The sequence below is a fragment of the Sarcophilus harrisii genome, chromosome 5, assembly GCF_902635505.1.
Source record: "Sarcophilus harrisii chromosome 5, mSarHar1.11, whole genome shotgun sequence".
NCBI classification, from domain to species: domain Eukaryota; kingdom Metazoa; phylum Chordata; class Mammalia; order Dasyuromorphia; family Dasyuridae; genus Sarcophilus; species Sarcophilus harrisii.
The window spans coordinates 278,504,906-278,519,729 of NC_045430.1; the positions used below are offsets into that span (position 1 = coordinate 278,504,906).

Genomic DNA, 14,824 nt, shown 5'->3' on the forward strand with positions numbered 1-14,824 from the left:
ATGGACCCAGAATAAGTCCAACAACTCGGGATTCTGGACAACTCTTTTAAGAGAATAAATTGCCCAAGATGCGCTTTCCTCTACTGGTAGAGAGAGTCAAGGGATGTTTCATGTCAGACCTCTCTATCTCAATAAAATTTCAGCACCCATCCCGGTCCCCCTCTCTTGACGCTAACTCTAGCCAAGGGCTAACAGTACCCTGCATCAGCTTTATATCTGAAATTGTAAACTCTTGTCTGGTGGAAACTACTTTTCAGTATTTTTTCATTCATTTCAGCTTGATGAGCAATGATGATGAATGAAAAATAAATAAGCTCCTTGAGGGCAGGAGGGCAATTTCTTTTTTACCTTTGAATCCCTTGCACAGGTCCGGCACTCTATCAATTTATTGTATTGTATTCTAGGAAGGTGAAGACAATGATAGGGACAGTGCCATTCTTCAGAAAGCATGATGGAAACAGGAATGAATCCCTCATCAGGGCTCATCATCCCATAGGGGAACTCTATAGCCATCTGATGATGATGACACTAATGATAATGATGACAATGATGAGAGCTCTTCATTTCTCAAATAGGCAGGACAACTCATCTGGTTTCCATTTCTTTGGGATATGAAAATGCCTTCTTTATGAAAACTGTTCAACAGGTGTGTTCCTCCCCTCGCGAACCCTTTTTTTCACCCACATTCTCTGCAGGGCCAAATGATTTCATTCTTTAGGCAGCAGAGGAATGCAAAAAGAGATGCTGCTCTCTGGGACAAGGCTTTCTATGGAAGAATGGCTGGTTTCCGAGCTTGGGGAGAATCCCCTTCCTGTTAGTGACCTTTTGGGTTATCGTATTTTAGGTTATTAGAAATCTAACATTCAAATAATGACAACCATATGGAAACTTCAAAGGGAAATTAATAAGAAATTCATAATGATTTAAAAAAATTTCCTAAGTAGTAATGCTAGAACAACAAGTACGAGAAGACTACTTAAGAGATATTCTGACCAAGGTTTTTATCGTGGGCATTTTTGTTTTTATTTCCATATAGATTCTGTAAAGAGATAAGTTAATTTGATCAATCGTTATGATTGACTTTAGGAAAGAAAGTTTTGCTGTGCTCTTAGAGAAGGGGTTAGAAGGACCCAGCAAGAGCCCATCTTCCATCTTCCTGAGCACTTAGTGTTAGAAAGCATCCTCATTTCAAGTCCATTCATTTATTGATTCAACAAGTAAGTAAGAATTTTTTCAGTTACCCAAATTGCATCTAGTTTCCATGTTCTGGATGAGATGAAGGTAAAATCCAAAGGTCATCATGTCCTAGATATGACAGAGATGTGAACGAGGGCAAGTGTCGAATAGTGAGAAAAATGAGAGCTTGAATCTAGCTCCTGATCATTAGATGTGGGACCGGAAATTCTTTACAAAAATCTGCTGGGTGGTAGATATTCAAATCCATTGGTTTTAGGATCCCTACTTTGAAATCCTGGCTCTGCATCTTCTTACCTGTAAGACCTTGTGCATACTCCTTGGTCTCTGGGCCTCAGTTTCTTGCTCTAAAAAGATGGAAGGAGTATTAGACTATATAGCCTCTAATATCCCCTTTGCCTTCAAATCTATATTCTCTCAGCCTATGACTTAGTATATGATCTCATTCTGCCCTATTATTTGCTTCAAATCCATTAAAATATCTCTTCTTTGACTGAACCATGTCATTTAAAATTTACACACACATATACATAAGCTTCATTGTGAACAACGACAATAACAACAACAATCACAAAACATTTACAATTTTCACATCAAATACATTTCTCTGTACTATGCCCTTCCATGTGATTTTCACATTAAAAAGGCCTGGCATATTTGGAAAATTGGTTTTTTTAAAAATATTTGACAATAGATCTGAGCACTGTAGAGTTTTTTAAGTTAAAAAAATTAAGTGGTTTATCATTTAATTAATTTCTGCTGATTTCTAAAGCTTCCCTCCCAGGGTGAGTATGTTGCAATATGTGTGTATACATGGCTGTGTGTGTGCAGGCATTTTACCGCACGTGTTGAGAGAGGCCATCAGAATGAGGCTGATTCACTGACAAAACAAGAGGGGACAAATTTACTCAGAGAGAGAGGATTCGGAATAGCCTCCTTTGGGAAACTATTAATAATAACAACAATAACAATGATGATATGATTGTGTGAAAAACACACTAGCAAGTGAAAGTGACTTTCCACCATGTCTGGTGGCTTTCAGAAGTGTTGATATTCTCCAAAAACCTCTATCCTATCCCTCAAAGCAGCCATTCCTTTAATGGCATAATGGCATAAAATACAGTGATGCTCTGGGCTCAGAAATATAGTCAGCCATGATTAATCTTCCACAGAATCTCTCTGCTTGTCCCTGAATCGCACAGACCCCAACCCTGGGCCAGTGAATGCCTCCTCGCAAGGCCAACAGATGATTCATCTACAAATGCACCATGATTTGGACATCCGAGGCTTGGATTTGCCAACATGCAATAATGTCAATCTGCAAACCAGTTAATTTACAAGAGGTTGTCAAAACTTCTTTTTTCTTCATTCTCATGAAAAAATACAAGGTCTGGTGGGGACAGAAGAGAGATCATAGAATTTTGCCGTTTCCAGTTAATTTTAAAGGAATACAATTATGTTTCCAATTAAAACATGATGTAAAATTGTTAAACAATGTGACAGGAAAATGATCTTTTCAAGCTACAGGCCTAGCTGCCCAAGTCTCTTAAAAATGCATTTCTTGAAGTGATAACTGGGAATTAACAGCAACCGATGAATAAGAAGGGTGTCATGAGTTTTCCGTGAAAACTTGGGAGGAAATTTACAAAAATGTAATCAACGTGATGAATCCACATTAACCTTTGCTTCCCAAAAATATAAGTCCATTTTTCCCTAATGCAGAGCTACATTCCCTTTCAGATTACCCATTTCAAAGGGTGGCTCGGATTTCTAAGATGTTAAACCAAGTATCCGGCAGTTTTTGTATATGTAATAAAAGTCTTTAAAATTAAAATAGTAATCCTAAAAAAACCCACACCAACACATGAAAAATAGAGTCTGACTATAACAAAAGAGAGTTATATAATTCTCCATGAGTGAAACCTTTCATCTTTGATTTACAGGTTTGAGCCCTCTCTAACTCAAACCACATTGCTGCATATCTTTCAGAGCATGGCCTTCCCTCAAACCTTGTTTAAATTAAGGTTCCTTTTAGATTTCTGAATAAAAGCATGACAATCTTCACTTATTGCTTTAATATATCCTTTGAGTTAGGAAAATATATATTTAACAAAAAGAATACCAATAGGTTTCCAAAGCAATGCTCGGTATTAAATACAGCAAGAAGAATCCTGGATGGTAATATTTCGCCTCAGATGTTTTAGGTGATTGAGCTGCCCATGAAAATAGAATACTGAAAAAAACTTATCCTCCGTAAAACAATACGAGTTGATTTTGAACTCAGAAAATGAATTTCCAATTTTTTTTTAAACCTTCTGACCATAAGGCAACATGTGGAAAGGTCAAGGGTCCACTACTGGTTAAAGGCACAGCTCTCACTTAATACTAACCACTATTCAATCAAGTAGCCGATGCTATTTTGTAAATAACGACACATTTCGATGATTAAAAAACAAAAGGAATCTCTCATCTAAATCCTCCCAAGTTTTATAAACAATGCTCAATCTATGGACTCTCATTTGAGAAAACAATATAATAATCAAGCCCAGTAATTACCTTAAACTAGAAATGTAATCTAAGAAATATCTGAGCCCAAAAGGTGCTCCTATGGGGAAAATTCAACCAGCTGGAAATATGTGGGCTCAGCAAAACTTGTGGAGCAAAGGATGGGCATCTTAGAAAAATTATTCTTTTCAAAGGAAATGTGAGTCCCTGTGGACCAGAGACTCAAAAGGATTGTCACTGGAAGAAAGAGGGATTCTTAATAAATGGGAAGAGGCTTCCAGCCACCAAAGAAACCAGAGCCCTGCCATCTGTGAGAACCTCGAGTGGGATATGAGTGAAACAGAGATTCCATTCTCCAGAAACATTTTCTTTTTCATGCATAATCAAAAAAGAAAACCCCAAATTGCGCCCTACCACAAAGCCACCGCCTTGGGGACCTGGCCTTTGAAGGAGGTAGCACTTGCTTTCAGGCTAAAAATGCCCTCACCCCATTTCTCTAAAATTTTGACCTCTCACTTGCTAGAATTTGCGAGGGTGTAAAAACAAAGGTACAATATGTTATCTTGTTTGCTCAGAGCTGAAAACAAATCCTGTACACAATTTAAAACCATGTGAAAAAAATTAGCCCATCGAAACCAATTCAGCATGTCTGAAAGAACGCCGTTAGGGCTATCCCCGTCTCTATAATGTGGAGAGCGCCGAGTCCGTGGGCTAGCCCAGGCCCTTTTTCCCTCTGCCCCGGCTTGCCCGGCACATTTAGAGCCCACATGCTGGAGGCCGTCCCTCCCCAGGACCGTGGCCTGTAACTTTAGAGTCAGAGTGGTTACACTGGAGGAATCTTTCGGGCCCTTTCAAGTCCGGCCAGGGGACAAGTGAAGCTGCTGTGTGTGCTCTGTGCCCAGTGTTTATATTCCATTCGATCCGTGCCACCCAGGCAGCAGACAAGACATGTCTGAGGGTGCTTGGTTGGGGGTTGGGGGTGGGGAGATACACAATGATGTCACACACAGGAAATACCAGGGAGGGGGAACTTGGCACTTCACAGGGCTGGATCTTCATCCATGGGCTCGCCAGCAGGTCTGTAAAAATAAACAGGCAATCAGAAGAGGGCCGAGGAGTACACAATGACATGGTAGATTTTCATGCATAATCAAAACTGATTTTTCAGCTCTCTCTGATGTTTATTTGTGCTATTCAGCTATCCATAAATAGAGTTTCTTTCCTAGGAAGTATAAACACATGTCAAGTGGAAAAACATTCTCGATCCCGGCAATCACGGCAAACATTCCTGTTTATATTAAAACATGTCAGAATATTTTATAACTCTCGCTTCAGAAAAGCTCATGGTTTCTATCTCGGAGAGTCAAAGATGTTAATTAAAAAAATAATGATAGTGTCCTACTGGAGGGACATTCATTCACAAGCTTTTCTCAGGCAACCGATTCGAAAGATGAGAGCGGCTCACTGGGTCTGCAAGGGGGGGTTCTCAGTGGGGCCTTGTGCTTCTGTTTTTTCATGACTCGATTGGCGGACTGCCCGCGGCCCTTCAAATCAGATTCTGAATTTGATTAGCAAATCACGGCAAAGCACCCAGAGTTTGGACTAGAATCATCTCCAGGGTTTATCTGGTTTTATTAGGCAGCATCTCGGGGCTTAGCCATTTGGTGAAAACCAAACGTAACGGCTTCAGATTTTCAACCCAAGATCTGACTTGAATATCCTAAAGCTCTGGTGGAGAGGCGGAGTGTTGGGGGGAAGGGCTTCAAAGACTACTTTGTGAGAGATGTAGAAACTGGGGCAAAGAGAAGGGAATTTCTTCAGGCCTCCGCAGATGCTTCCTTAAAAATGTTATGCATGCATTCCCCTGATAAACTGAAATGCTGACATGTGCACAGAGAAAGGAAAAAAATAAGGAAACACACATGTACGCATGAGCTCTCTCACACACATATGCCCACACACAGAGTTACAAACACACACAGCCCCTTATTCAGACTAAACTACTGCTCAGTCCTTCAGCCCGACTTCTACCTTCTGTTCCATCCATCTTGCACATTTGATTTGATTTGATTTTTTTTCAAATTTGGGGCTTGGAACACATCCCCAAATCATGCGGGCACTTTTGTAGCTTGGGATATTTTTTAAAGTAAAAAAATTGAAGCATATCAAGTGAAATCATTATTAGTAATAGTGCTGCTGGTAATTTGTTTATTTGTTTCAACGATCATAGAATCTTAGACTCAGAGAGTTTGAGGAGGAAGGAACCTCAGAGGCCATCTGAGTCCTGCCCCCTCATTTACAGATGAGGAAACTGAAGTCAAAACAAGTTGGATGTCTTGCTCACTGGCATTTAGCTAGTAATTGGGAGAAAAAAGTGGAATTTAAACCTGTGTCCTTTGGTTCCAAATCTTGAACACCTTCCAGTGTTCTGTGCTACTTCTTTTCAGGAAGATTATGTACACACATATGCTTATAGATAGACATACAAATATAGATATGGATTGATACTTCATTCTTTAAAATTTTGGTTTAGAATCTTAGGGCTTCCCTTTATTAATTATGTGAACTTGTATATATTACTTGACTTTTTTGAGCCTCAGTTTGCACATCTGTAAAATTAGGTGGTTGCACTATATTACCTCGAATGTCTTTCCAGCTCTAGATATGATGTTATGGTTTTTGTGGCATTGGAAAAGTCACTAAAACTCTTTGAAATGCCATTTTTTCCTCTAGAAAATGATAGTATTGGACTTTTAATCAATAAATCCACAAGCATTTACTTTCAACCTACTACATTCTACTATTTTGCTAGATATTGGTAAGCCAAAGACCAAAATAAAGCCATCTTTGCCCCAAGGAGATGATTTTTATCAGAAGAAACATATACACATGCTAGTGAATACAAAATATAAATACAAAAAATAAACATATTTGATGTTTTCAAGTCAAAAATCTTGGTAGGGGATGAATATTTTAAGAGGAGAAGGGGGACATGTGGTGCCCAAGTGGATTTTCTAAGAAAATTAGAGGTTCTGAGAGATGGAGATAAGAAGTAACTGAGTACAAGTCATGGGATTTTGCACATGCATATACAAAGAAGGAAAATGTAATGCATATAGAAAACAGTAGGAAGGCTTGTTTCATTGGATCAAAACAAATTATCAAGGGGAGTAATGAATGGGTCATAAGTCTGAAAAAGTAGGATAGAATTAGACCAAAAAGGACCACATGATCTCAAGGTCCCTCTGAGCACGAAAACTTATGGGAGAAAAGATTTATCAAAGCCCCAAATGGACTTCTGTACCATTTATTTAATTTATTCCCATATTATTTCCCATATTTTCTGGCATGAATTTTTCACAGGTATTTTTCTAGGATTTGATGATAAAATGATGATGTATATTATATATCTCAGTTTAAAATTTCATAAAAACTGCATATAGAATTCTATGAATATAGTCACTGAATATATCTATGTATATGAAGAGAACTACGGATATCAATTAGAAGTCTAAAGACTTTTTTTTTTAAATAAATAGTGTCGTATTGAGAATCCATTTTTAAAAAACTGTCTCTTATACCTGGAATGGGAACTTCTAATTTAGGAAAATCAGAAGCATATTTTTTTAATAAGTAGCTTTTTTTGCATTGAGAATTGTGGGTTATATAAAGTTCAGTTTTGTTTTGTTTTTCTTATTTTGGGGGGCAATTGGGAAGCAAATGACAGGTGTGAGTAGGCTGTCATTCATTATAAATATTGAATTATGCACATGGTGAACATACAGAGGGACATGGAAAAGAGTCACTCAAGATAAAGAAATGGCTAAGGGGTGACTTTTGTCATTGTAGGGAATGCCCACATGAATAAGATTGCAGATCTCATTGAGATAGTTAAATAGCATGGTGGATAAAATATGAAACTTGGAGTCAGGAAGTCACTTTTCCTCCAATGTATAAAATAAAGATAATAATTCTACCCACCTTGCAGTGTCATTGTATAACTTTGGATAAAATGAGATTCATAAATGCAAAAGAAGTTCTCAAGCCATCACCTCTGCTTTTACTTCACTTTATTCCCTTCCCAATTTCAACCTAATGTTAGTCAATTTGAAAATCTATTTTCAAATCCCTTTTTTCTTGCCCCATTACTGCTTATTCCTGAACAAACCGCAATCCTATTCCTCACATATTGCATTTCGTTTCATATATTTTTATCTTTGTGCTGTCATTTTCCCCATTTGTTGAAGGCACTACATTCTTATTTCTACCTTTTAGAATCTGTCTCTTCCTTTAAGACACTTCAAACACTACCTTCTATATGAAGGTTATTCTGATCTTACCCCATTGCTCAGTTGAACTGGGTTATGCAAAGTACACACCAAATAAATCTTGTATCACGACATCATAGAAAGAGGTCAGTTTTAGGGTCAATAAGTCCAGGTCCCAGTACATCTTCTGATGCCTTTGGGAACTCTTTAAGATTGTGCTTTTCAGAGTGTTTATGGACAAATATCATACCAGAAGTTTCACACTCCAGTAAAATCAAAGGGTTAGTGCAAATAGAACAAAAGCAAATCAGGGAGGAGCAATAATGATTGAGTGGAGTCAGGACCTCATGGAGGAGATGGAGACTTGAGTTGAGCCTGGAAAAATGCTTAGTATAATAAGGTATGGAAGTGTGAAATGGTGTACAGTCTGTTCAAAGCAGGACAGGTGATGGAGAACAGCAAGACAACATTCTGTTAAAAGCACAGATAAGTGGTACAAAATATAGCTGTAAAGAGAAATCGGGGCCAGGTTGCACGAGGCTTCAAATTGTAAACAAAATGTTCCTATTTTGAAAATCAAAGCAACCTGTTGATCCTGAAAAATAATTTACATTATGAACGTGTAGAAAGATATTCCTTGGTCTCTTAAGGTTAAGAACATTGATTTATAAACAGAACATTTGAGAAGGAAAGAAATATAGTGGTAGCAAGAGGTATAGAGGTGTGAAATGCAGCAAGGGTCATGTTTGTGAGTTGATCTCTGAGGCTTCATCTGCATCATGGAAGTGAAGATATTTAAGCCAGATTTTGTGTGCATCTGGTACTGGTGGTCCACTGTATAGCCTGGTTACTTTTCATGAGGTTCGTGGCATAGTGTGTGAGCAGATGTGGTAGAAAATGGTCACATGTCTCCAAACTGATTGATAGTGGTAGGGACTTGGTTTTCCCTCCCAATGTGGCTTCATATTTTTTTTTTTCTCTGAAAGTCAAGTAACATTCTAAGAAAAAAATCTGGAATTCTTGCTGATTTGTTTATATTCTTTTAAATATTGGGAACAGGGCTTCCCATGTTAATCTAGAACTTTGATATAAAGTAAGTGCATCAAAGATGGGTAGAGCCATTAAGATATATCCTTTAATTTCATCCTGAATGCTAGTCCTTGGGAGCTGGGGATTATCAATGAAAGGCATCATAGCAAGACATGGATCCCCTAATGTAAGTAAAGTAAAGTAAAGTAAGGAAATGGCTAATAAAATAAATAATAATAACATAATAGACGGGGAAATGGAGAATAAAGTGATTTGGAAACTCAATGTAATAGTGATTATATCTTCAATGTATTTCCAATATTAGTCTCTTAATATATATTGTTGGATATAAATAAATTGTTGGATAAATAATAATAAATACCTTTATGTTGTGTTTATTATTCACAAAATTATTTATAACAATTAACTAATTTGAGCAGGACAACTGCTTTTGGAGGCAAATACTGGGGATGGTTTTATCCCTATTTTGCAAATAATGGATTTAAACAAAGAGGTAAAGAGATTTGGCTAAGATTATACAAATGGTAAGTGTTAGACCTCAGATTCAAACTTGGATTCCCCTTGGCTCCTGAGAAGCATTCAGTCTCTCACATCATTACTAAAGTAAAGAGCATAGAACTTTACAGTTTTGTGTAAAGCATGACATCTTTTTTAGAGCTAAATTTAACCCCCAAACACTTTATGCCCATCTACATACATGAAGAAACCAAATAGTCTGAAAAAAAACCAAACTAGGCAAGGGATTAGGTATGATGGTGGATCAGGAAGGAGAACCCTCAAATATATCACCTAGAATGAATTGAAGAAGAGAGTTGGTATGATTTCCCCTGTTTCTGTCATAAAAATTGTCCATTTTTACTGTCATAAAACTGTCATAAAATTGACCATATTTTACATATAATCCAGGCTATCTCAATACTGCCATGAAAAAAAAGTTTATAGCATTTTCTTTGTGGATTTTGTTGGATTAGAAAAATATAGTTTGCAGTGATAGCAGGGCAAAACTAATTTTAGTTGTAAGTGCTAGTATTCTCTATGGAAAACTGTGTTCAATTCTTATAGATACAACTCTCTAAAGGATTATGTTTTTTAACCCTGTTTTTTTTTCCCTAGGAACTTTAAATGCATTCATTTTAATAGCAATTATTATATCCTCACAGGAGCAATAAAAAGGATAATAATTTATGGTTATTAATGCATTGGGAAGCTCACCTTCCTGACTTTCTTACTCTTGTCTCCATATGCCCATTGCCTCAAACAAGGACTGCCCACAGTAGGAGCTTAATAAATGCTTGACCTGTCAACACAAGTACTAGGCATATGACCACAAAAGATCAAAGCCAGAGGGAAATGACCTATATATTCACACACACAAAGCTACATCTTTTGCTTTAACAATGAATTGGAAACAAAGTAGATGTCCAATAATTAGAAAATGGCCGAGCAAACAATGACATATAATGAAATATTCTTACAAAATAAGAAAAGACAAATGGGATAAATTGAAATGAACCTGGGGGAACTTGTAGAAATTGATGTAAGGTGAATGAGAATAACAAATTGCTAAATGACTACAATAATAGAAAGGAAAACAACTGGGAAAGAGTATAAATAGAAAACAACTGAAAAACTTTATCAATATGATGTTCAATAATGATTCCCAAAGGCTCATGATGAAGTATGCTTCTTATTTTTTGATACAAAGAACTAGAGATGCAAAAATAACACATCAATTGTTAGACATAGCCAGATATACAAATTTGTATTGTTATTTAGTTAAACGTATTTGTTTTAAATAGCAACTTTTATTCAGAAGATTGGAGAAAGCGAAAAGGGGATATTAGGAAGTAGAAATAGTTATGGGTGAGAATAAAGAAAAGTACATCCATAAAACAATTAAAATACAAATGTGAAAAGAAGAAAGTCAAGAAAAGAGACAAGCAGAGCAGAGTTAGTATCATAATGTTGAAATTGAGATCTTTTTGAACAAAATTAAGTTGAATGTAATGGAAACTTATAGCTTCATATTCAATTGTCAGTCATTCAATATCCATTTGTAAAGGATTTTTTCTGTTCTTCATTGTATGTGGAAATAATCTTTTTTTTGTATTTGTGAAATTTTAAAAATGCTTATTTGTTGAAATTAAATAATAATATTACCGTCATCATTCATTTTAATTACAATGAAAAATGGGATTATCTATGATTCCCATAAAAAGTCATTCTTCAAAGGATAGCAAACAAAGAAAATCACAGAACTGAAGACAATAATATCGGAAAATTAGAAGAAATCTTAATATACATTCATTTCAACACTTAAAAGGAATCCCTGCCATGTTTTAGCATTTGTGGAGTTCCAAAGTAGTCAACTATGGTCTGCTTGAAGACTTCAATGGGAAGAGAGCCCATCATTCCATGGTGATCATTCCCTCTTGCCCTGTTCTTCTTCATAACTCTTTTCTGACATCTAGTCTAAATGGAATTCTTTGCTATCTCTGTCCATTGCAGCTGATTCTGCCTTCTGAGTCCAAATTTAGAGATTTGAAGACAGCTACTATATCCACTTGATGAAAGTGTGATAGAACTAGATTAGAAATCGGGAAAGCCCAATTCCAAATAGACCTCAGATACTTATTAGCTATGTGACCCTGAGGAAATTATTTATCTCTATCAATTTTCTTATCTGTAAAGTAGAAACAATAACAGCATCTATGTCTCAAGACTGTTGTGAAGATCTAATGAGATACTGGTACTAGTAAAGTGCTTAGCACAGTGCTTGGCACATATAACACTTAACAAATGGTTGTTTCCTTCCTGTTCTTTGAGACTTCTTTTCTCCATGCTAAATATGCCCATTCTTTCATTTCATCCTCATATTTCATGACCTCAAATCCTTTCCACCTTCTGCTTGTCTCTTTTGGATGCTTTTCAATTAATCAATGAATTTCTTTATTTATACTGCTGTACTTCAGTCTTTCAGTGATCCGTCTCTTCAATGTCAGGTCCTTCTATTGTCCACTATTTTTAAAGCCTGCCCAAGCTCATGTTCACTACTTTTATGATACTCTATCCATCTCGTCCTCCTTTTCCTTTCAACTTTACTCTTTCTCAGTATCAGAGTCTTTTCCAACAAGTCCCATCTTTTCATTATGTAATCAAAGTATTTAAGCTTCAGCTTCAGTGTTTGACTTTCCAGTGAAAAGGCTGAATTAATTTCAGTAGTGACTGATTTGACCTTCTTGCTGTCTAAAGAATTCTCAAAGGTCTTCACCAGCACCATGAAATCAAAAGCATTGATTTCACGGCACTCAGCTTTCCTATAGTGCAACTATTACAGTCATATGTTGCTACTGGAAAACCATAGATTTGAAGGTATGGACCTTTGTTGGCAAGGTGTTGTCTCTGCTCTTTAGACTGCTATCTATGTTTACATCATCTTTTCTTCCAAGGAGCAAGCATTTTTTTAATTCATGGCTGTAGGATCCATCTGCACAGATACGATATCAAGAACTCAACGCAATACTCCAAATTTAGTTTGATGAAAGTAAAACATCTTCACCTCCATATTTCTGGAAGCGAGGCTCTTTTTAATATAATTAAATAATACATTAGGTTTTTGTTTGCTTGTTTTTTTTTTTAACTGCCACATCTTACCATTATCTCATATGGACCTTGTGTTTTTCAAAATAGCTGATTTTTTCAATATTTTACCATCTGGTACCAGGTTGATTTTTTTTTGGGGGGGGGCAAGTACAAAACTTTGCATCTATTCCTATTGCATTTAATTTTATTTTATTCATTTTTTAAAAATTTTATTTCATTTTATTTTCAGATTCACATTGTTTCCCTACAATCTTTCTTCTTCCTCCATTGAGACAAAAAATATAATAAAACCTCTGTTACAAACAGATATAGCCAAGCAAAACAAATTCCCAGATTGGCCATGTGCCCCCCCCAAAAAAAAATACAGTCTGTCCTCTATGGTCATCATCTCTCTATCAATTGATAATAGCATTCTTTAATTTCAATAGTTTGTGGTTAGCCATTATGCTGATGAGTGTATTGATGTTTTTAAAAATTGTTTGTTGTTGAATCATTGCTACTAGTTTAGAAATTGTTCTCTTGGTTTTGTTCATTTCATTTTGCATCAGTTTCTCTGAAAGCAAGTCCTTCCTTATTTCTTACAGCACAATACTGTCCAATCATATCCATACCCTATAACTTATTCAACTATTCCCCAACTGATGAGCATCCTGAAGTTTTTAATTTTTGACATCATAAAAAGAGTCGCTTTATACATTTTTGTATATTTAGGTCTTTTTTCTCTTTCTTTGATCTATTTTTGGCATACAGACATAGTAGTAGTTTGCTGGGTTTTGCTGCACAGTTTTATAGCTTTGGGGACATAAATTGCTTCATGGAATTGCTGGAGTAACTCATAGCACCAAAGTAATGCATTAATATGCCTGCTTTTCCATACGTTTTCCAGCTCATGTCATTTTCTCTTATTTTCTACTAAGTCATTCTGATAGGTATGAGGTGAAATGTTTAAATGATTTTTGATTTTCATTTCTTCAAGTATTAATGATTTGGTTAATTTTTTTTCTTGTGACTATTGAAGCTTGAGTTTGCCTCTCTGAAAACTGTATCCTTTGGGCACTTTATCAATAGGCAACATGGTATTAGATTTAGGTTAATGTCAAAGTCTGTTAAGATTTTTTTTCAGTATGTTTTCTATTCCTTCCAGCTTTGTGTCAACAAATTTCATGAGTGCACCATTTAAGCCAAATAATTATTCAAATTATTAAAATGTCCAAATAAAAATATCCAAATAATTAAAGAAAACAACTAAATAGTCGGGCCAAGCACAGATTCCTGGGGTATACCACTGGAGAATTCTTGTCACACAGTTGACAGTGAATTTACTAAAAACTATCATGAATCTGGCCATCAAACTAGTTATAAAAGCATCTGAATTTTTTATTGTCTAAACCATATTTTTCCATCTTCTCCAGGAAAATAATGAGTTATTTAATCAAAACTCTACCTAAACTCAACAGACACTACATTTTAAGCATCCCATCATAAACTAGTTTAGCAATCTTGACATAAAAGGAAATGAGGTCAATCAGGTACAATCTAAACTTGATGAATCCACGCTGGCTCTTTGTAATCAATGTCTCCCCTTCTGGATCCTCAACAATGATCTCCTTAATAATCTCTTTTGGAATTTTCCCTTTGCTCATTGATAGGAAATTAACTATTTTGTGGTAGATAAATCTGATGTAATATTACTGAGCTATAAGAATTGGTGAATATAAAGAATACAAAGAAAGAGGGACAAACATATGAACTGACAGAGAAAATAATTTGAAAATGAGGGAAAACCTGAATGTTGTATAATAATAATAATTAATAATAATCAGACTTTGCCAATCTCATGAAACATAAATAAGAATGAGCCTCCTATTCTTGTTTGCCGAGTTGTGCCATTTTGCAGGTGGAAAATTACATTTATTGATGGACTTGATGTGTTGACTAGTTATAGTGAAATGCTTTTTCCCATCTCTCTTCAGTTCTTTTATTATAATAAAGATTTCTAGGTTGAGTAGGGAAGAGGTATATTGGGAAGTAGAAGTAATATGGAAAACAAAAGATAATAAAAATGTAAAACAAATAACTCCGGATCTTAAGAGGACATCTGGACATTCATTCAGAACAGGAAGAGGTAGGATTTCTATTAAGGATTATCTGTTTGGAGCTGGAAGGAATATTGGTGATTTAAAAGTGATTTAGTCCAACTCCTT

At 35.9% G+C, this 14,824-nt stretch overlaps 1 protein-coding gene across 8 annotated transcripts in view; it reads right to left on the reverse strand.

The window, feature by feature from the left end:
• Nucleotides 1-303: 303 nt before the first annotated feature.
• Nucleotides 304-14,824, reverse strand: part of HDAC9 (histone deacetylase 9) — a 673,520-nt gene continuing 658,999 nt past the window's right edge. For all 8 annotated transcript variants that reach the window (XM_031940668.1, XM_031940665.1, XM_031940669.1 and 5 more), the window contains one exon: nucleotides 304-4,778. In XM_031940668.1, coding sequence (XP_031796528.1) covers nucleotides 4,739-4,778 — 40 coding nt within the window. In that variant the 3' untranslated portion in view covers nucleotides 304-4,738. The remainder of the gene's footprint in view (nucleotides 4,779-14,824) is intronic.